This window comes from Lynx canadensis, chromosome B3 (assembly GCF_007474595.2).
Source record: "Lynx canadensis isolate LIC74 chromosome B3, mLynCan4.pri.v2, whole genome shotgun sequence".
Classification (NCBI taxonomy): Eukaryota; Metazoa; Chordata; class Mammalia; order Carnivora; family Felidae; genus Lynx; species Lynx canadensis.
The window spans coordinates 58751842-58773088 of NC_044308.2; the positions used below are offsets into that span (position 1 = coordinate 58751842).

General features: G+C 43.9%; 1 protein-coding gene across 1 annotated transcript in view; it reads left to right on the plus strand.

Moving 5' to 3' along the window:
• SPG11 (SPG11 vesicle trafficking associated, spatacsin) overlaps nt 1-21247 on the plus strand; it is a 92456-nt gene that overhangs the window by 70275 nt on the left and 934 nt on the right. Inside the window, 12 exon segments of the mRNA XM_032593513.1 lie at nt 4234-4396; nt 6599-6813; nt 7263-8013; nt 13636-13775; nt 14668-14866; nt 15269-15406; nt 16326-16459; nt 17175-17282; nt 18804-18972; nt 19409-19497; nt 19695-19850; nt 20777-20928. Coding sequence (XP_032449404.1) covers nt 4234-4396; nt 6599-6813; nt 7263-8013; nt 13636-13775; nt 14668-14866; nt 15269-15406; nt 16326-16459; nt 17175-17282; nt 18804-18972; nt 19409-19497; nt 19695-19850; nt 20777-20928 — 2414 coding nt within the window.

Consider the following 21247-nt stretch of genomic DNA (forward strand, 5'->3'; position numbering starts at 1 on the left):
TGTGTGTGTGTGTGTGTGTGTCTATGTATATCTCACCCCACTGTCTCTGGCCTCCACAGTTTCTGATAAGAACCTTGCAGATAATCTTCTTGAGGATCCCTTATATGTGACCAGTCCCTTCTCTCCTGTTACTTCCAAGATTCTTGTTGTTGTTGTTGTCGTTGTCGTTGTTGTTGTTGTTGTTGTTGTTTGCCTTAAGAAAGTTCAATTATTATGTGTCTCATTATGGGTTTCTTTCAGTTCACCTTGCTTAGAGTTTGCTGAGCTTCTTGGATATTTATATTCATGTCTTCCCTCAAGTTTGGGAAGTTTTCACCCATTGTGTCTTCAAATATTCTCTCTACACCTTTCTGTCGTCTTCTGGGACTCACATGATGCTTACATTGGTCCACTTGATGATGTCCCATCAGTCTCTTAGGCTCTGTTTGGTTTTCTTCAATCTTCTTTCTCTTCCTCAAACTTGATAATTTCTATTGTCCTGCCTTTAAGTTTGCTGATTCTTTCTTCTGTCTGCTCACATCTACCTTTGAATCCATGTAGTGAATTTGTCATTTTACTTGTCAGCTCCAGAATTTGTTTCCTTTTAGATTTTCTCTTTCTTGGTATTTCCATTTTGTTCACACATCATTTTCTTGACTTTCTCCACATCTTCCTCAGTTAAAACAGTTGTTTTAATGGTGTATCTGCCATTAGGTCTATTTTAGGGACTGGTTATGTCAAAATTTTTTTCTTTTGGGGCCCTACTTTCCTGCTTATGTGTATGCCCTGTGATTCTCTGTTGAACTCTGGACATTTGAATCTAATGATGTGGTAACCCTAGAAGTCAGATTCTCCCCCTTCCCCAGGGTTTGTTATTTTTTGTTATTGTTTTATTATTTTGGGTTTTGGGTGGCCAGAAGTCATTTCTGTGCCAAGGATCAGCACGAAGTGTAAATCTAAGTAAGGTCTTCTTGGGTCTTTTCTAGCCTTTCCCTGCACATACACAGTAATTTTCTAATTTTCCTCATATATGCAGTTGTTTTTAAATGTCTCCGTCTTTATGTCTGGCTCCCAAAAGGGAAAAAAGCAAAAAATGAAGGGAGTGGGGAGGAAAAGGGTGCTAGCCCTTTAAATCTCCTGGAAGTCAGGGGAGGAGTTCGGTGGAGCTTGCAACAGTGGGTGAAGTGAAACAACGACTGCCCACCTCTTTGTCTACACCTCTGTGGCTGGAAGCAGCAACTGGGGATCAGAGCACCAATTTCTGGTATTTGGAGGACAGGGTCCTTTTTGCCCCCACAACTCCTGCAAGCTGTGTGCAAGCTGCTCTAGGAACATGTGCATACACAACTGCCTCCTCTGTGGCTAGGGGTGAGGAGTGGGTTGCAGCTACTGTGGTAAGGACTGAAACTGATCAAAATTGTCAGCAATTTACCTGCCATTAGGCCTTCCTCTGGAACTCGCAAGCCTTCAACAGACTGCAGAGTTCCAAAATGATTGTATTGAACCGATTTGCCAGTGCAGTTGTTGTCTAGGTGAAGAGAGAGATGCTGGTGCTTTCTGCTCCTTCCCTCCACACCACCTTTTCAAAAGGAATTTATTTTTTAGAGCAGTTTTAGTTCATCATAAAATTAAGAGGAAGTTTCAGAGATTTTCCATATACCCTCTGCCCCCACACCTGTATAGACTCTCCCCGTTATCAACATCACAACACCAGCATGGTCCATTTGTTACCAAGGATGAACCTATACTGACACATCATAACACCCTAAATCCATTGTTTACCTTGGGGTTTACTCTTAGTGTTATACATTCTTCAGGTATACATTTGGAGATATGCATAATGACATATATGTGTTACAGTATCCTACATAGAAGTCTCATTGCCCTAAAAAATCTTCTCTACCTATTCATCCCTCCCCACTCCCAACCCCAGGCACCCACTGATCTTTCTACTATCTTCATAGTTTTGCCTTTTTCAAAATGTGGTATAATTGGAATTGTATAGAATGTAGACTTTTAGGATTGGCTTCTTTCATTTAGTAATATGCATTTAAGTTTCCTTCATGTCTTTTCATGGCTTAATAGCTCATTTTTTTTAGTGCTGAATATTACCTTGTCTGGATATACCACAGTCTATTTATTCATTCACCTACTAAAGGACATCTTGATTGCTTCCAAGTTTTAGCCATTATGAATAGAGGTGCTCTAAACAAAATTTTCAACTCCTTTGGGTAAATACCAAGGAGCATAATTGCTCGATCAAATGGTAAGCGTGTGTTTTGTTTTTTTTTTTTTTTAATTTTTTTTTTCAACGTTTATTTATTTTTGGGACAGAGAGAGACAGAGCATGAACGGGGGAGGGGCAGAGAGAGGGAGACACAGAATCGGAAACAGGCTCCAGGCTCTGAGCCATCAGCCCAGAGCCCGACGCGGGGCTCAAACTCCCGGACCGCGAGATCGTGACCTGGCTGAAGTCGGACGCCTAACCGACTGCGCCACCCAGGCGCCCCGCGTGTGTTTTGTTTTGTAAGAAACCATCAAACTTTCTTCCGAAGTGGCTGTATCCTTTGCATTCCCACTAGCAATGTACGCTGGTTCTTGTGGGTCCACATCCTTGCCAGCCTTTGGTGTTGTCAGTGTTCCAGATTCTGGCCGTTCTAATGGGTATGTTGTGATATGTCACGGTTTTAATTTGCATTTCCCTGATATATGATGCAGAGCATCTTTTCCTATGTTTATTTGCCATTTATATATCTTCTTTGGTGAGGTATCTGTTAAGGTCTTCAGCCTTTTTTTTTTTTTTTTTTTTTTTTTTTTTTTTTTTAAGTAAACTCTATGTCCAACATGGGGCTCAACTCACAATCCCAAGATCAAGAGTTGCATGCATGGGGCACCTAGGTGTCTCAGTCAGTTAAGCATCCAACTTTGGCTCAGGTCATGATGACGGTTGATGTTTTGAAGCCCTGCATCAGGCTGTCTGCTCACAGCTCAGAGCCTGGAACCTGCTTCAGATTCTGTGCCTCCTCTCTCTCTCTGCCCCTCCCCTGCTGTTCACTCTCTCTCTTTCTCTCTCAAAAGTAAGTAAATAAACATTTTAAAAAAAAGTTGCATGCTCTACCTACTGATCCATCCAAGTGCCCCCAGCCTATTTTTTTAATGGCGTTGTTTTTTTATTGTTTCATTTTAAGAGTTCTTTGTATATTTGGAAGATATCCCATTATCAGATTTGTCTTTTGCAAATTCTTGCAGTCTGTGGCTAGTCTTCTAATGCTCTTGACATTGTGTTTTGTAGAGCAGAAGTTTTTAATTTTAATTAAGTCAATCTGGGTAATTGTGTTTTTGTAGATTATCATCCAAGGTCATCTAAGTTTTCTCTTGTATAATCTTTTAGGAGTTTTATAGTTTTTCATTTCATATTTAGGTCCTCCCAGGTGGTTCTTATTCTTGTTTGACTGCCCCTGCTCCGGTTTCCTGTGGAGGGGCAGTGCACCTGTTCCATCCTTGCCTCAGCCCTTTACTTTCATGTATCTTTTCTTCTGACCAGTTCCATCACCTGCCTGCTATAGACTCTCTTCTAACAGCAGCAGGAGTAGGTAAACAAGTAAATAAAGACCAAGAACTAATTCTCTAATTCAAACTAATGTAGCCTGCTACTTGGGATCATCTTCCTATTAATATTGCCAGCATTTGATTGTAATGACATAAGTCTAGGCTTCTTAATTGAGATCCTTTTCTAATGATAATATAAACTACATGCAAAGTGGTAGAACAAGTTGGGCAATGTTAAATCTTTCTAAGAGGTCTTGATATATGAATTTCAGATCTTCTGGACTCCAGGGCAGCCCTAGATCCCTCTCCAAAGCTGTTAGGTGAAACATGTCAGGTTAATTTCACAGCCACTCACAGCATTGTTAGTTTGGCTGTCACTGACTTGCGGGTATTCGCATCAGTTCACTCCATGGTTAGCGTTCAGTCTTTAGGTCTCTAGTCCATCTTTGACTTTGACACACACAGCTCTCTACAGCAGGACATCTCACAAAGAGAGTATCTGCAAAGCTGCCAAGGAGGGCTTATTTTTGCACTCCTCTGAGGCATACTTCCATTTCCTGTCATGTGGAAAGGACCTGAATAAGTGTCCCCCTTTGTGACAGGAAATGACTTTTGGTGGTACCTTGGCTTTCTTAGACGTTCCCAAATTTGGAGGTTTTGATTTGCTGTGAAATCACCTTTCCTGACCCCCTTTTATTTTCATAGGTTGAAACAACAGCCACAAGGGTCCATGCTACCATCCCTGCTGCGTGGCTGAAGGAGCAGGTGTGTTTTCTTTTGAAGCTTATGCTGCAGCAGTGTGGGACCCAGTATGAACTGGGGAAGCTTTTACAGCTATTTGTTGGAATAGAACATCTCTTCTGTGATGGTAAGAGACAGTCCTTAAACTAAAGTTGTTAGGAAATTAGCTTTCTTTTTTTTTTTTTTTTTTTTTTTTTTGGTTTATTTATTTTGAGAGAGAGAAAGAGCAAGCAGGGGAGGGGCAGAGAGTGCAAGAATTCCAAGCAGGCTCTGCACTGTCAGCGTAGAGCCCCATGTGGGGCTTGGACCCACAAACCATGAGATTATGACAGGAGCCAAAACAGAGTCAGACACTTAACCGACTGAGCCACCCAGGCACCCCCAAATTAGCTTTCTTAATCTTGAAAATATTTTAGAAGGGCATTCAGGAAAATAAAATACATATAACATTACATTTATAGTCCATAATGAGGTATGAAGAAGAGGTTGCAGGAATCTTCAATCATGGTGAAAGCATTCAAAACATAGCACAACAAGATATAACCTAAATAATACAGCTGTCTGCTCCTTCTGAGTCCTTGTCAGCTACGTTCCCCTTGGCTAGTCTGCACCCTGTCACCGTCATTCTTTTTTCTGACAAGTCACCTTAACATGTCATCATTGCTCAGGGTCACAAACTGTTTCAGGAATGTCTAATTCATTTTGAAGGTTTCAGACAAATTATGCTTATTTTTTGCAGACTCCTCCAGACACGGGCAGTCTCTAAGGTTGTTATGGATTGAAAGAAACCAGTTACTGCCTTACCCTCTTTTCTATTTGATAATTTCAAGTTTTTATACTAGATTCTGACATTTTCACTACTAGGGTTATTTTATCACATTTAAATTCATAGATATTCATCTGGAGAACTCACATCTGTACCAAACACTGACAGAATACTGGGCTCAATGCCTGGATTGTAGGCTGTCAGGGCTGACGACTGGAAATAAAGAGGGGTGTTTCCAAAATGCAGTGTATGTCACATGGGACTTGCCAATTACTTTGTACACCAAATAGATCCTTTTTACATATAGGTGTTTTTATTGATCTATAGTAATCTTAATTTTTTTCAGAAATGAATTTCTGGTTTTCTTGCCAGAATTACTGTATCCTTGAGAAATTATAAGGATTGTGTTGTTAACTGTTATTATGCTTTGATTCATATAAACATTTTCTGTTTTTATAGAACATTTGTGCTCTGTGTATAACATGTATGTGCTTAGAGAAAAGAAATTATGTTTTTTAAGTTTATTTTTGAGAGAAAGAGTAAGTGTGAGTGGGGTAGGGGCAGAGAGAGAGAGTGGGGCAGGGGGAGAGAGAGAATCAATCCCAAGCAGGCTCCTCACTGCCAGCCCAGAGCCCAACACAGGGCTCGAACTCATGAACCATGAGATCATGACCTGAGCCAAAATCAAGAGTCAGATGCTTAACTGACTAAGTCACCCACGTGCCCCTAGAAATTGTTCTTATAAAAAACCTGTGTTTTATATGAAGAAAAGAAGCCCAGCATCCCCATACTGGTGGTTATTGTGCAAGGTGTCTCACTGTCCCCAGAACCACCTAAATCAGACCGCAGCCCAGCAAATGGCCCCTACAGAATATTTTTCATGCCCCTCTTTTATGGTAGGGCACACATCAGCTCTACACAGACTATGTGGGAATGGGAGCAGACCCAGCCACATAGGTTGTGGGCAGAGAATTCCAAATGTCACTGAGGAAAAGGACTTCCCAGGGATATGAAGAAGAACTCAGCTGGGTCTCCCTGGGTTAAGCACTTGTGCGAAGGAGAAAGTGACGCTCCATTCTGGATACGGTGTGCTGCATTAAGGGGCTTGGCTATTGGTCAGCTACAGTTTCAACTGTCCTGCCAGTTCTGTGTCTTACTCCACATGATGCCTGCACCGAATGAGCAAGTGAGCAATCATAAAAACAGATTTGTTCAAGGTAGGAGAAGAATCCAGAAAGAGGTAGGATTAGCCTGAATGACTGGTCAGATCTTCCCAAGGTTGACTGAGTTGCTACTACAGAGCAGGCCACCAACTTCTGCTGTGTATATAAAGCCACATGTGTAGATGGAGTCCCTGTGCGAATCTTTAGTGGTTCTTACGATGTAGGAAATGCCCTTATAGCTTCATGTGCTAGCAAACCAGAGAAGAAAAATAGGTTTGTGTTATTCCTTTGATTACATAATTGTGTTAAACATACATGCTTTCCCCCTGATATTTACTCTGGAAAGGCCATGGCAGCATTTTCCTGATTAAATGTATATATCCTTTTCTCTTTGGCACAGGTCCAGATGTGAAGAAGCTCTGTGTCCTTAGCAAAATTTTGAAGGATACATCCATAGCCATTAATCCTGTAGTTATTAGCAGCTACAGCCCTGAGAATTTTCAGCATGAATGCAGATCTATTTTGGAAAAACTGGAGACAGAGGGACAGTTTGCTTTGGCCAGGAGGGTAGCAGAATTAGCTGAGCTACCTGTGGACAACTTGGTTATTGAAGAGGTATCATTAGTCTCTTAAGTTACTTAAAATGTTAGCTTTTTAAACCAGCATTAAACAGAATCAAATGAGATAGATGATTTATAGGAGAAGAGGCTTTTTTACTTTTGACACACACCTTACTTTCAGAAATGGATGAGCCTAGGATGCCCATTAGCAACGAGTGTGTGTTTTAAATTCAGGTCAGCTTATAGGATATGCTGCAACTGTTGTGCTTTGAATAGAATTAAATACAGGGTGGCTTCATCTTGAACCCCCCTTCAATTATGTAAATTTAGAATTGCTTTTCATACTTTAACTTTCCAGATAAAATATTCAGGATCATCTGTAGCCAAGTCTCATGTTCTCTGACTTGATTTGGTTTTGACAAGTATGGCATTCTTGGGAGCATTCGCATTCATGACACTTTTATATCTAGGAAAGACTAAAAATTGCTTTGTTAAATTTCACAGATAACACAGGAAATGCAGACCTTAAAACACATTGACCAGTGGTCCCTGAAACAAGCAAGAATTGGCTTCTGGAAAAAATGTCACGAGAATTTTAAGAGAAATTCCATTTCAAACAAAGCAGCTTCCTCCTTTTTCTCAGCCCAGGCCCCTGAGGCATGTGAGTGCCCAGCTGAGGGGGCACTGAGCAGCATTGAGGAGGCCCATCTGCTGCTGACACTGGCTGCACACTGGCTTGCTCAGGAGGGCCTGGTGCCCGTGGACAAGCTGGAGGAGCTGGAGAAGCGGATCTGGCTCTGCCGCATCGCCCAGCACGCCCTCAGGGAAAACCCAGAGGAAACAGAGCCCAGGTTTTCTCAACAGATCTCAACTAGTGGGGAACTTTCCTTTGAAAGCGTAGCGAGTGAGTTTTCAATCTCCATGTTGGCCGCTCTGAACACATCAAAATACTTAGAACTTAATGGCCTTCCATCCAAAGAGACTTGTGATAACACACTGGGTCGGAAGGAGCAGGAATCGCTGAACTTCCTGATCGGGCGCCTATTGGACGATGGCTGTGTGCATGAAGCAAGTAGAATATGTCGGTATTTTCGTTTCTATAACCAAGATGTTGCCTTGGTGTTGCACTGCAGAGCACTGGCTTCAGGGGAAGCTAGTGTGGGTGACCTGCACCCAGAAGTCCATGCTGTCCTGCAAAGTGCTGAGCTGCCTGAGGAGGAAGAACCTGGCATGCCACTAAGGAAAGCCCGGAGCAGTAAGTGAAAGAGATCAAACCTCCCTGAGTCCTGAATGGAGCTGTTGGCACTCTTTCCCAGAAAGAAAGGGTCCCTATTGGCATACTAGTTACATAAGTTCAGGGTAATCCATAAACTAGGTAATTAACTAGTCAATGAAATAGCAACACTTGTGTCTTTTAACTAGCTGTATATCAAAGTTAGAGGGAATCTACCTGACTTGTAGCTAGTCCATTGAAATTTTTCTGTACCAGTAATCATGTTTCTAATTATACATCGATAGTATATAGACATAGGCTGATTTTTGTGTTAATCTTGTATCCTGTGCCCTTGCTAAACTTGCTCGTCCCAGTGGATTTCTTATAGATTCCTTGGAATTTTCTACAGACAATACTCTCTGTGAATAGAGACCATTTTATTTCTTCCTCTCCAATCTGAATGACTATTATTTCTTTTTCTTGTTTTATTGCACTGGCTAGGACTTCCAGTATGATATTGGGGAAGAATGGTAAGAGTGGACATACTTGCCTTGTTACTGATCTTAGGGAGAAAGCATTCAGTCTTTTTATTTTTAATTCAAATATAATTAATATACAGTGTTACATGGTTTCAGGTATATAATATGATTCAATGGTTCTATACGTTATTCAATGCTCATCACAATAAATGTACTCCTAATCCTCTTCACCTATTTCACCCACCCCCCCTCCCCACCTCACCTGTGGTAACTACCAGTTTGCTCTATAGTTTTTTTCTTTTTCTACTTTGTTTTTAAGTTTACTTATTTATTTGGAGAGAGACAGTGCAAGTTGGGGAGGTGCAGAGAGAGAGAAAGAGAGAATCTCAAATAAGCTCTGCACTGTCAGCACAGAACCCAGTGTGGGGCTCAGACCCCCGAACTGTGAGATCATGACCTGAGCCGAAATCAAGACTCAGATGCTTAACTGACTGAACCACCCAGGGTCCCCTGTTCTCTATAGTTAAGAGTCCATTTTTTTGCCTCTTTTATTCTATATTTGTTTCTTAAATTCCACGTGAGTGAAATTGTATTTCTTTCACTGACTTACTTCACTTAGCATTATACCCTCTACATCCATCCATATTGTTGCAAATGGCCAGATTGTGTTCTTTTTTTTTTTTTTTTTTTAATGTTTATTCATTTTTGAGAGACAGAGAGAGACAGAGCATGAGCAGGGAAGGGGCAGAGAGAGAGGGAGACGCAGAATCTGAAGCAGACTCCAGGCTCTGAGCTGTCAGCACAGAGCCCGAGGCGAGGCTCGAACTCACAAACTGTGAGATCATGACCTGTGTCGAAGTCGGGCACTCAACCAACTGAGCCACCCAGGCGCCCCAATTGTGTTCTTTTTTATGGCTGAGTAATATTCCATTGTGTGTATATACCTCATCTTCTTTATCCATCCATTTATGAATGGACACTTGGCTTGGTTCTATATCTTGGTTATTATACATAATGCTTCTATAAACATAGGGGTCGTATATCTTTTCAAATTAGTGTTTTTGTATTCTTTGGGTAAATACCCAATAGTGGAATACTAGATCATATGGTAGGTCTATTTTTAATTTTTTGAGGAACCTCCATACTGTCTTCCACAGTGGCTGCATCACCTTGCATTCCCAGCAGGAGTGCACTAGGGTTCCTTTTCCTCACCAACACTTGCTATTTCTTATATTTTTTATTTTAGCCATTCTGACAGGTGTAAAGTGATATCTCATTGTGGTTTTGATTTGAATTTCCCTGGTGATGAGGGGGATGTTGAGCATCTTTTCATGTGTCTGTTGGCCATCTGGATGTCTTTAGGAAAATGTCTATTCACATCTTACATATTTTTAGCTGGATTGTGTTTTTTGGTGTTGAGTTGTTTATATATTTTGGAGATTAACCCCCTAATGGGATATTTTATTCACAAATATCTTCTCCCATTCAGTAGGCTTTTTTTTTGTTTGTTGATGGTTTCTTTTGCTGTGTAAAAGCTTTTTATTTTGGTGTTAGTCTCAATAGTTTAATTTTGCTTTTTTTTTTCCCTTGCCTGAGGAGACATATGTAGAAAGAGGTTTCTATAGCTGATGTCAGAGAGATTACTGCCTATGTTTTCTCCTAGGAATTTTATGGTTTCAGGTCTGACATTTAGGTCTTTAATCCATTTTGAATTTTTTGTGTGTGTGTGTATGCTTTCTCTCTCTCTCTCTCTTTATATGAGGTCAATATATGTGTACTGACAGGAAAAAATGTACAACAACGTAACTTTATTTTTGTAAAAAATAAATGGTGTGCATGTGCCCATGTACCTGTGCAAACCCACCCACAGAAAATAATGCATACCAAGCAAGTAAGAGACATTATTCTGCAAATTTGGTGGGGGTGGTATTGAATGGATAAATGACTTTCACTTGTTACTTTATGCACTTCTCTACTGTGATTCATTACACTAAGCGTGTAATACTTTTGCATTTAAGATACTACACATTAAAAATATGCCTTAAAAAGAAAAAAGTAAATAGCAACTCAGACCATGTTATCCCCTGCTTAAAACCCTTCCCTGGGGTTGTGGTTGTAGGTAAGGCAGAACGAGCTCGCTCTACCTGTTGAAATCAACGTAAAACCTGGCACACAGCAGGCAGCACTGAGTGACACAAATTATGATTCCCCCTCCCCGCCCCCACCTCCCATCACCTCCAGCCTGAGTGTGATGCTGCCTGAAACCCAAAACTAAGCACTAAGCCTGACAGAACACGTGGTCCAGGAGAAGCCCTGTAGAACGGGCTCAAGGAGCAGGAAAGGGAACTCCTAACACCCTTTCTCTTTAATCTCAGCTCCTAAGAAGCCCTTTGGCTGTGGTAGTAGAGGCTGGAGCCACAGCTGGTAAGATCCAAAACTCAGAGAGGAACTTTATTTTTTGGATTCGAGGTGTCCTGGTCTCAAGACGATGCAGTGAACCCCTGTTCTCTTTTGCATTATCCTGTCTGCTGGCCCAGGATGCAGGCACAGTCAGGGAAAGTGCAGGATAGAATGAGGCTGCTAAAATTCCAGCTGTTGGCCAGAAGGTTGAAAAGTGAAGCCTCAGGGAACCGGAAAATACTTGGGAGAGAGATTCAGGAAACCCAACAATAAAATTGTTTATGAACTCCAGGGCTCAATCCTGGGCTTTGCGTATATAGACCTGCTCCTAATCAGCGTATCAAGACTCTGAGAACTGAATTAACAACTACACTACCCAGGCTGCAGACTGAGCATAGGATGTTACACACATGCAGGCTAGATCTGAATGGCACTGCAAAGGATTTGAAAACTGATATTAAAATCACAGCCACTGGGTGGCTCAGTCAGTTAAGCATCCGACTTTGGCTCAGGTCATGATCTCGCAGTTCTGAGGTCAGGCCCTGAATTGGGCTGTCTGCTGCCAGGGCAGAGCTTGCTTTGGATCTTCTGCCTCCCTCACTCTCTGCCCCTCCCCTGCTCACACTCTCACTCTCTCTCAAAAATAAATAAAAAACATGGGGTGCCTGGGTGGCTCAGTTGGTTAAGCATCCAACTTAGGCTCAGGTCATGATCTCACGGTTCATGGGTTCAAGCCCTGCGTCGGCTCTGTGGTGACAGCTCGGAGCCTGAAGCCTGCTCCAGATTCTCTGTTTCCCTCTCTCTCTGCCCCTCCCCTGCTCACAGTCTCTCTCTCAAAAAATAAACATTAAAAATAAATAAATAAATAACATTTTAAAAAAATGGTCCTTAAAAAAAAAAAAAAAAAAAAAAAAAAACTGACACAGTCTACAGAATGTGGGTTGGATATCGTAGCCGAAACCTAACCAGGTCAACTGCCTGCTTAAAACAAAACCAACATTCTTCATAAGATTTAAACAAGAATCAGAGTCTCATACTATTCAAAATGTCCAGGATGCAACTTGAAATTACTTGAACATTTAGGTGTATGTGTTTCACCAAATGTAGGTAGTTTTCAGACCTTATGTTTTCAGATATTTTTTCAACACTGTCCTCATAGTCCTCTCCTTTTGGGACTCCAGTGATGCAAATCATAGAACTTTTGTTACTGTCTCACAAGTTCTTGTGACTTTATTCAATTTTTTTTCATTTTTTTTGGTCTTAATTCAGATTGGATCATTTTTCTTTCCTTGTTTTCAGATTGGATCATTTCTGTCTGTCCATTTTCAATTTCACGGACTCTTTTCTCTGGCATTTGCATGCTGCTCTTGAGTTTATTTCTGTGATTTTAAATTTTCAGTTATTTTTCACTTCCAGAATTTCTATTTTATCCTTTATACCTTGTTTCTTTGAGACTCTGTTTTTCTTTTTGTCTCAAGAACACTTATAATTGCTTGTTGGAACAATTTGTATGATAGCTACTTTGAAAGATAGTTTGTTCAATAAATGGTAATTCCAACATTTTGTCACTTTAGTACCGGGTGTATTTTTGTGTATTTAGAAAGCAGGGGAGGGGCAGAGAGAGAACCCAAGCAGGCTCTGAGCTGTCAGTGCAGAGCCTGTCACGGGGCCCGATCCCACAACTGCAAGATCATGATCTGAGCCAAAAATCAAGAGTTGGACACTTAACTGATTGAGCCGCCCAGCACCTCTGGACCTCATTCTTTTTAATGGCTGCAGAGCATTCTATATGAATACACTAATTTTGCTTAAGACTTTATTGTTTAATAGTACTGTATTTTTGTTTTAATTTTTTTTTAACGTTTATTTTTGAGACAGAGAGAGACAAAGCATGAACGGGGGAGGGTCAGAGAGAGGGAGACACAGAATCTGAAACAGGCTCCAGGCTCTGAGCTGTCAGCACAGAGCCCGACACGGGGCTTGAACTCACGGACCGCAAGATCATGACCTGAGCCGAAGTCAGCTGCTCAACCGACTGAGCCACCCAGGCGCCCCAATAGTACTGTATTGATACATACTTAAATTCTTCAATTTTGTTTTTGCTGTTAGGAACACTGTGATCTAAATTCTCCCTTCTACTTTTTTTCCTAATAGAAACCCTTTCTCAATTCAAGACCACTTTCTTCTATTTTCGGCTGAGAGGTTGTTTTGATTTTTTTCTTTTTTAAGTCAGGAATGGATTTTAATTTTTATCATGCGCTTCAGGCCTCTATCCGGTTGACCCTTGGTTTTTCTCATTTCCGATTTGGAAAAATCCTTCAGAGTCCATAGAAGATTGAGTTGGGGAGGGGGAGGCTGGCGGCAGGGGCTGGTGCCAGCCTCGTAGATGCAGGGTTGTGAAGACTGTACCTCAGGCAGTGACCAGGGAGATGTCTTAGAGACACAGTCAGCTAGATCTGGTGACTTAGGTGGTACGAGAGGAAATTGGGAGGGTGTGTGGAGGAGGGTTCAGCAGACATTTTTGGTAATTATCTAGAGTGTTCATTGGGTGGCTTGGAGTCTTGTGTAGCCTCTCGAGGGCTTTGAAGTCTCCTGGCCTGGATTTCCTGGAAGAAGGCAATGAAATAGTGGGGTGTGGGCCCAGTCACAAGTGGTCCCAGACCCAGGGGGAGTCATGGAGGTGTAACGGGAGGAAAGTGTGAGCAAACAGGTTGTGCCATAGGGGGCTTGGGAGAGGCCTTTACTTGCCAGCTTAAAGCCCCCTCAAACCTGTATCTGCTTCCAGCTTCAAGTTTGGATAGTCAGTCACTTGTGATGCTGCCCCCCAGGGATGAAGTGGTGACTAATCTGGAAATTCTGACAAGCAAATGCCTCCATGGGAAGAACTACTGTCGGCAGGTCCTGTGTCTGTATGAACTTGCCAAGGTATGTGCCCAATGGTGGGGCCTCTGGGGCAGCTGAGGGAGGGAAGCAGGAAGACGGAGATAGATTTTGGATGCTGCCAAGTTGGCCCTTCACGTGATAACCATGACACGAGAGCAGATGGCTCGTCAAGATGTCGGCCCCTGTAAATCCATCCCTGGGAATACCGGGGACTCCAGGCCAAGTGCCAGGCCTTTTGAGTCCTGGCTGTGCCCCAGCCAACCAGAAGCGAGGGCAAGAAATTTCACTTTTCTGGGCTCCTGATTCTCCATCTATAAATGACTTAATCATGAAGGTCCCTTCTAGCCATAATATCTTAGTTAGCTTCAGGATTGTTTGGAGGTCTCCATATGCGGGAGAGCCCAAAATAAGTTATAAAATAAAATGGAATGTGATGACTGTAAAGACAGGAACCAGAGCAGCCAGAAATTGTGGCTTTGTGCTGATCGAGGGGAGAAAATAATAGACACTGAGAAATGGAAGAACACAGGAGAAATAATGGCAGGCACTAAAGCCCTTTGGAAGAGCTTCTTTGGAGATTGAGGGTTTTGCTGCTGCTGTGGGAACAGCAGAGTGGAGGCTCTTGCCTTTTATTCAACTTTCTTACATTTCATAACATTTGAAAAGCTCAGTGTTCAACAAGAGGTGAGTCACCTGATGGTTTCTGAAGACAAGCCTTTCTTTCTCTTGCTTGGATTCAGCTCATTGGTGAAGAGAAAGAAAGGGCTAGAAAACAGTGCTTCCTTCTTCTAAGGTTTCTGCCCAGGGTGAGGGATCTTTAACCTCAGAAAAAATAGCGGAGTCTGTCCACATGGGATTTCAGAAACGGATGCCTTTTGCTAGCTTTTTTCCTGGCTCCTAACAGTAGCTTTGACCAACTTTGCCTTCCTCTCAGGAGTTGGGCTGTTCCTACGCAGATGTGGCCGCTCGGGACGGTGAGGCCATGCTCAGGACGATCTTGGCCTCTCAGCGGCCCGACCGATGCAGGCGGGCCCAGGCTTTCATCAGCACCCAGGGCCTCGAGCCAGACACAGTGGCTGAACTTGTGGCCGAAGAGGTGACCCGGGAGCTGCTGACCCCATCGGAGGGAACAGGTGCTCCACCCTACATGCCTCCACGTCTTTCAGACCACATTCCCACGTTGCCAGCATAAGGAATCTGCATGTCATGTTCATGTGCATCGTGCATGCTGCCTCTGAGACTACCAGGCTGCGCTTGTCAGAGGAGAGAACACACTGCATTTATTTTGTTATTGTTGCTTTTTGTTTAATATTTTATGATTATGCTTAGAGTAGCTAATGCCTTTCTCGGAGCTAATGAACTCCTGCTGACCTATAAGGTGACCACTAGGCCAACGTGTCTGAGCTCAGCGAAGCAGACAGCTGCACTAGGAGCTCCTTCTGCGTTACTGGGCAGAGTGCCTGGCATGGGGTTCTTAGCTTTCTCTCAACTCTCAAGGCTAAAAGCAGCCCCTTTCTCACCGCCTTTTTATACAGGACTTAAGCAGATGTTCACCCCAGCAGAGGAAAGCCAGACATTTCTTCAGCTGACCACTCTGTGTCAAGACCGCACGTTGGTAGGCATGAAGCTATTAGACAAGATTTCCTCCGTTCCCCATGGGGAGTTGTCTTGCAGTAAGTTCTTGGCCGTTTTCTTACATGTTTGGGCCCAAGCCGGTCTCCAAGAAGTCTCCCCAAGTTAGTCTTTCCAAAACTCAACTTGGATCCTTGTTCCTGCTCTGGATCCCTTCCCTTCCAGCATAGTTTACAAGTTCTTGGTGGAGAGCCATCAGTCATTGAAGAAAATTCAGAAAATAAATATGGGAATGCTGCCCAAAATGTAAAATTTACACAAGAAGGTAACCTTATAACATTTATATAACATTTACCTTACCTTACTCTCACGTTATCCCCTAAAATGGGGATATTACAGTCCCCATTTTAGAAGGTAACTGAAGCTGAGAGAAGTTGATTGATTTGTAACTGTTACGTGTCAGAACTGTTACTTGAACCCAGTCCCTGTGACTTGAAAGCCTGCTCGCTTTCCACAATATCTAGTTCATTCTAGGCATTCGGTAGTATGTGTCCATCTGATCTTTCTCTATGGAAGTCTATAGGCATTTTTTCAAAAATGGCATTATCCTGTGTATACTGTTTATAATTACTTTATGAACATGCTGTCATTACATCTTTCCATGACCATATTCTTCTATATCATTGTCACTGGTTACACAGTATTTCTCATGTAATTAAAACATTTTATACCTTACTTTGGGACCTTAAGATTGCTTCCAACTTTCTGTTTTCAACACCGTGACAAGCATCCTTATAGGCACATTTATATGCACATTCATGATTATCTCCCTAAGATAAATTCCTGATTCAAAAGTATGCCTATTTTTAAAGCTTTATATGTCCATTGCCACACTTTACTCCAAAGCTGGTGAGGTCAGGGATCTCAGAGTCTTCTCCAGACAGGCTGTCCATATAGGCCCCTCCACCCTGCTGCCAGGGTTCACAATCCTTTCTTACCCTGACTGCCTCACCTACCCAGCCACGGAGCTGCTGATCCTGGCCCATCACTGCTTCACGCTTACATGCCACATGGAGGGCATCAGCCGAGTCCTGCAGGCTGCCCGGCTGCTTACAGACACACACTTGGCCCCCAGTGAGGAGTATGGGCTGATGGTAAGTCACCCCTGAACCCCCACCCTCCATTCTGAGGCTACCTTTGAGAGAACAGATAGGCCGGGGACCAGTTCAGAGCTGACATGGTCTTAGGGCATTTGCTCCTCTGGATACCACTGCCTACTTGGGAGCTGGCTGGGCAGCTCAACCCTCTGCTTTAGGTTAGGATTACTGTCAAAATCAGAGCAGAGACTGCCCCAAAGGAGCAGATATCAAGAGGGTCTGTGCCATGCTCCAGGGCTGTCCTACCCCCTTGCCAGGGCAGTTCATTTATCTAGAGGGCTGAGACAGCTCTGTTTCCCCCCAAAACAAGGTTCAGTGTTGTCTCTGAACTGAAATGAGCTGACAGCTCACACCTCCTGTGCCTCCCCAATCTCCCCAGGCTTGAAACTGACCCATGTGGGTGAGCAAGCCACCGGGCCCTGTAATAAGGCGTGGTGGGAAGAGGAAGCGTGCCTGCCTACCATGTCACGTCAACACTTAGGTTTATAGACGACTGAGGAGGCAACAGCCAGTGGTGGCCCAATGGCGAGCATTTCTGAATCCTCCAGAGGAGGTTCCCATGGGTACATGGGAAGGGAGGGAGGGAGCTAAGAATGGCAGCCTTGCCATTAGCCCTTCTGCTCCCTGGAGGTTGGCATCTGAAAGCAACCGAAATGATGAGAGCAGCAGCGATCTAGCTGACACTGATGCAAGCTGCCCTCACCCTTTCCAGGTGCGCCTGCTCACTGGCATTGGAAGGTACAATGAGATGACCTACATATTTGATTTGCTGCATAAAAAGCACTACTTTGAAGTGCTGATGAGGAAGAAGTTGGATCCGGTAGGTGTACAGTATTTTGAGCTCCAGGACGGCATATATTGTTGACTTTACAGCTGATTTCTCAGGAATAATCCCAGTCAGGGTGGCCCCCTGGGATCAAAGGGAGAGAATTAAAGAACTTCCTAGGACACACACCGTAACCAGTAGCTTTAAGTTACAGAGTTCAGACTAGGTAGCAATTATCCCAATAGATGTTAAATAATGAGGAAAACAAGTTTGTGCACTTCCTGTCAGCCTGTCACCTGCCTCGGCTGTCTGAATGTTGGCTCCGGGGAAGCAAAAACCCTTCCTGGGAGCCATGTGGAAGTAGATTAACCAGCTCAGAATGCTGTGTCTGATGGCTTTGAGTGGAGAGTTTTCAAGGGACCATGAGAATGCGTGTTGCCAAGAGCCGCTAGGAAGTGAATGGAATGCCCAGGCCTGGGCTTGGAAGGCTGTGGGGCAGCTTACAGTGATGACCAGGAAGGAGGCCTGGAAGCCAAGGCCTGACCTGTCAGCCCTCTAGGCTCCGGGCACTTGTCTGTCTTCGGCGTGCCATGTGACCCCAGGCATGTCACTTACGGAGCCTCTGTTCCCAAATCATTCATTTGGCTGATTGATTGCTTCAGCCTCTTTCACCTCTGAAGATTTGAAAACCAAGACGCATTTTTGGCTTCTGGGAACTTGAGCTCAGCCAATCAGGACTAAGAGATAAAGCAGAAAAACTCTCCCCAGTGCTGGGCCAGTTTCAGGACAGACCAGTCCAATTGTGAGGAGAGGAGCAAGTCCTGGGCCGAGGTACACCTGCAGGATACCCCAGAGGGTTTTTTTAAAATTGTTTCCAAGGCCTTTTGGTTTGTGCATGGAAATATTCTTTTAATAAGTTTTTTTCCTGATAACAAAAGTAACGCATATTCACTATAGAGACACTTGGAAAACAACAATGCACAGAAAAAAGTCCTCACCAGGAGACAGCCACTGCTAACAGTCTGGTGTAGGCCCTTTCTCTGCACATGTGGCCAGAAACATATATACATACGTAGTTACGTATTTTTTAGCAAAACTTTTATCATGGTGTGTAGATATAAAATAGCCTGCTTTTCTCACTTAATAAGCATGTCATGAATATTTCCCAAACCAACATTGGCTGTAATGGCTACATGGTATTCTCTTAGTCCTTATTCTGGACATCTGGATTCTTTCCAGTTGTTTGCTATTGAATACCTGTGGTACATCCATCTCAGCACGTTTCTCTGCTTACTTCTTAAGGGATAGATTCCTAAAAAATGGAACTGTTAGAGTAATGCACATGTGCACATTTTTGAGGGTTCTCCCTTCTGACAGGTTTCACCGTTCACATTTGTACCAGCAGAGAGGATGTGCCTGTTTTCTTAGGGTAGCATAAACTTTTGTGTTCATTTTTGCTTATCTTTTCCTTTTTCTTGGGAGTTGTCAAGGAACTTTCAGAACCAAGGGACTCAGCCAGTCATGCCCCCTCGCAGTCACTGGTTGACCTTGGTACTCCCCTTTTTCCCTGGGCAGAGCGGTACCCTGAAGACAGCCCTGCTGGACTACATCAAACGCTGTCGCCCGGGAGACAGTGAGAAGCACAACATGATTGCTCTGTGCTTCAGCATGTGCCGGGAGATCGGGGAGAACCACGAGGCAGCTGCCTGCATCCAACTGAAATTGATCGAGTCTCAGCCCTGGGGTGAGAAAGGTCACAGCAGTGCCCTCAGGCCAGTGCTGCCAGCCAGGAGAGGTTTTTGGGACTAAGAAGGGGATTAATACCCACTTCAGCTATTAACTGCCACTCAGTGGGGCCCCAGCTGGGCAGACAAGAGACGGAAGGGGATTTGGAAGGCATTTGCCCCTCTTGTAGCCCATGCACCGGGGGTGACATCCATCCGGAAGCAATGTGTACACTGAGGCTGGGCGAGCCTGCCTTGATGCTTCTGAGAACTAGATGAACCCTGCTCCAAAGTGTGTGCTTCTGGTCCAGTAGCCTTTAGCTGAGTAAGACATGCCTGCCTCCTAGCGAATGTGAGCTGGATGTTTCTAGTCCAGCCCACCATCACTGAGTGGGATGGGAGCAGCCAGCCTCCAGAGTCAGACACACCCCACAGGTTTCCCCTTCTCTCCCGCAGAGGACCGCCTCAAGGACGGGCACCACCTGAAGCAGCTGCTGCTGAAAGCCCTGACTCTGATGCTGGATGCAGCAGAGAGTTATGCCAAGGTAACAGTGGAGTCTCATTCCAGAACGGCCTTAGAGCTTGGTGTCTGCAGTAGGAATTATCTCCCTGGGCTCTTCCAAGTGAAAGGAGACGGAGTCTTGGGCCAACGGGGGGCAGAAGGGGTGAGTTCAGTTGCTGGAAGGTTCCCAGGGGACATGCCAACATGTCCCCTGTGCCTCCCTCTACCCTTGTCTCTCAGGACTCCTGTGTGCGACAGGCCCTGCACTGTCACCGGCTCACCAAGTTGATAACACTGCAGATTCACTTTCTGAACACTGGCCAGAACACAATGCTCATCAACCTCGGCCGCCACAGGCTGATGGACTGCATCATTGCTCTACCTCGGTTCTACCAGGTAAGCAAGGAAGGAAACTCTAGAAGTCAGCTTTGTTGCCAGCACCCCTTCCTGCCACCCCTCTCCTGGGGCCCACAGGTTGAGTCACTTGCCTGGAATGTCAGAACTAGAGACAGAATCAGGGTAATTCTAAGCTTTTACTTTTAGCTGTCCGATACACCAAATTGCTTTTCATGGCAGGATTTGTTAGCATATTGTTTGGACGGAGGTTGGAGCTTGCTGTTAGACCAGCAGAAAGGCAGACAACCTTTGGAGAAACATTCCTGCTAATGAGCTGAGTATCTCTTAGCCCCACTGTTTCTAGGATGGTACACCTGGGTTAGCATAGGGAGTCAGGGCTGCTGGGAGGCTGGCTTTAGCACTTAGGTTACCAGGGAATCAGCCCCTTCCCTGTTCCTTACACAGTTGAGTTAGTGGGAAAAATACCATTTCTCAGTAGTTTTACTAACTCATTGTGAAGATTAAAAATACCGCAGGAGGGGCGCCTGGGTGGCGCAGTCAGTTAAGCGTCCGACTTCAACCAGGTCACGATCTCGCGGTCCGTGAGTTCGAGCCCCGCGTCGGGCTCTGGGCTGATGGCTCAGAGCCTGGAGCCTGTTTCCGATTCTGTGTCTCCTTCTCTCTCTGCCCCTCCCCCGTTCATGCTCTGTCTCTCTCTGTCTCAAAAATAAATAAAACGTTAAAAAAAAAAAAAAAATTAAAAAAAAAAAATACCGCAGGAAAATGTTTGGGGTTTAAGGGAAGAGAAATGTCAAACGAACACCAAACTTCCCAATGCTAATGCTAATAGTCTTTCCGCATGTTGGTGATGGTCACATTCACCATGAATGTAACAGTAGGAAGTTGTTTTTTAGAACCCCTTGCCTTCAATTTTATATCAGATAGGGTTCTAATGGTATCCTTCTTCCCCTCCATCCTTTTATAAGGCTTCTATTGTGGCTGAGGCCTATGACTTTGTTCCTGATTGGGCTGAAATTCTATACCAACAAGTGATTGTTAAAGGAGACTTTAATTACTTGGAAGAATTTAAGCAGCAAAGGTTATTAAGATCTAGTGTATTTGAAGAGATTTCAAAAAAGTAAGTATTAAAATGACTCTGCTTTGAGATAAGGCGTGGGTTAAGAATTCTATGGCTAAATAGAACATGTCTGTAGCTGCCTCTCTGAGATGGCAAACAGATGTCAAGAATCCCCAGGGGCACCTGGGTGGCTCAGCTGGTTGAGCATCAGAACTTTTGGTTTCGGCTCAGGTCATGATCTCGCAGTTCGTGAGGTAGAGCCCTGCGTCAGACTCTGCACTGACAGCGCAGAGCCTGCGTGTGATTCTCTCTTCCCCTCAAAATAAATCAACTTAAAAGATCTCTTGCTTCTGGATGTTTTTTTAACAAACGTATGCAA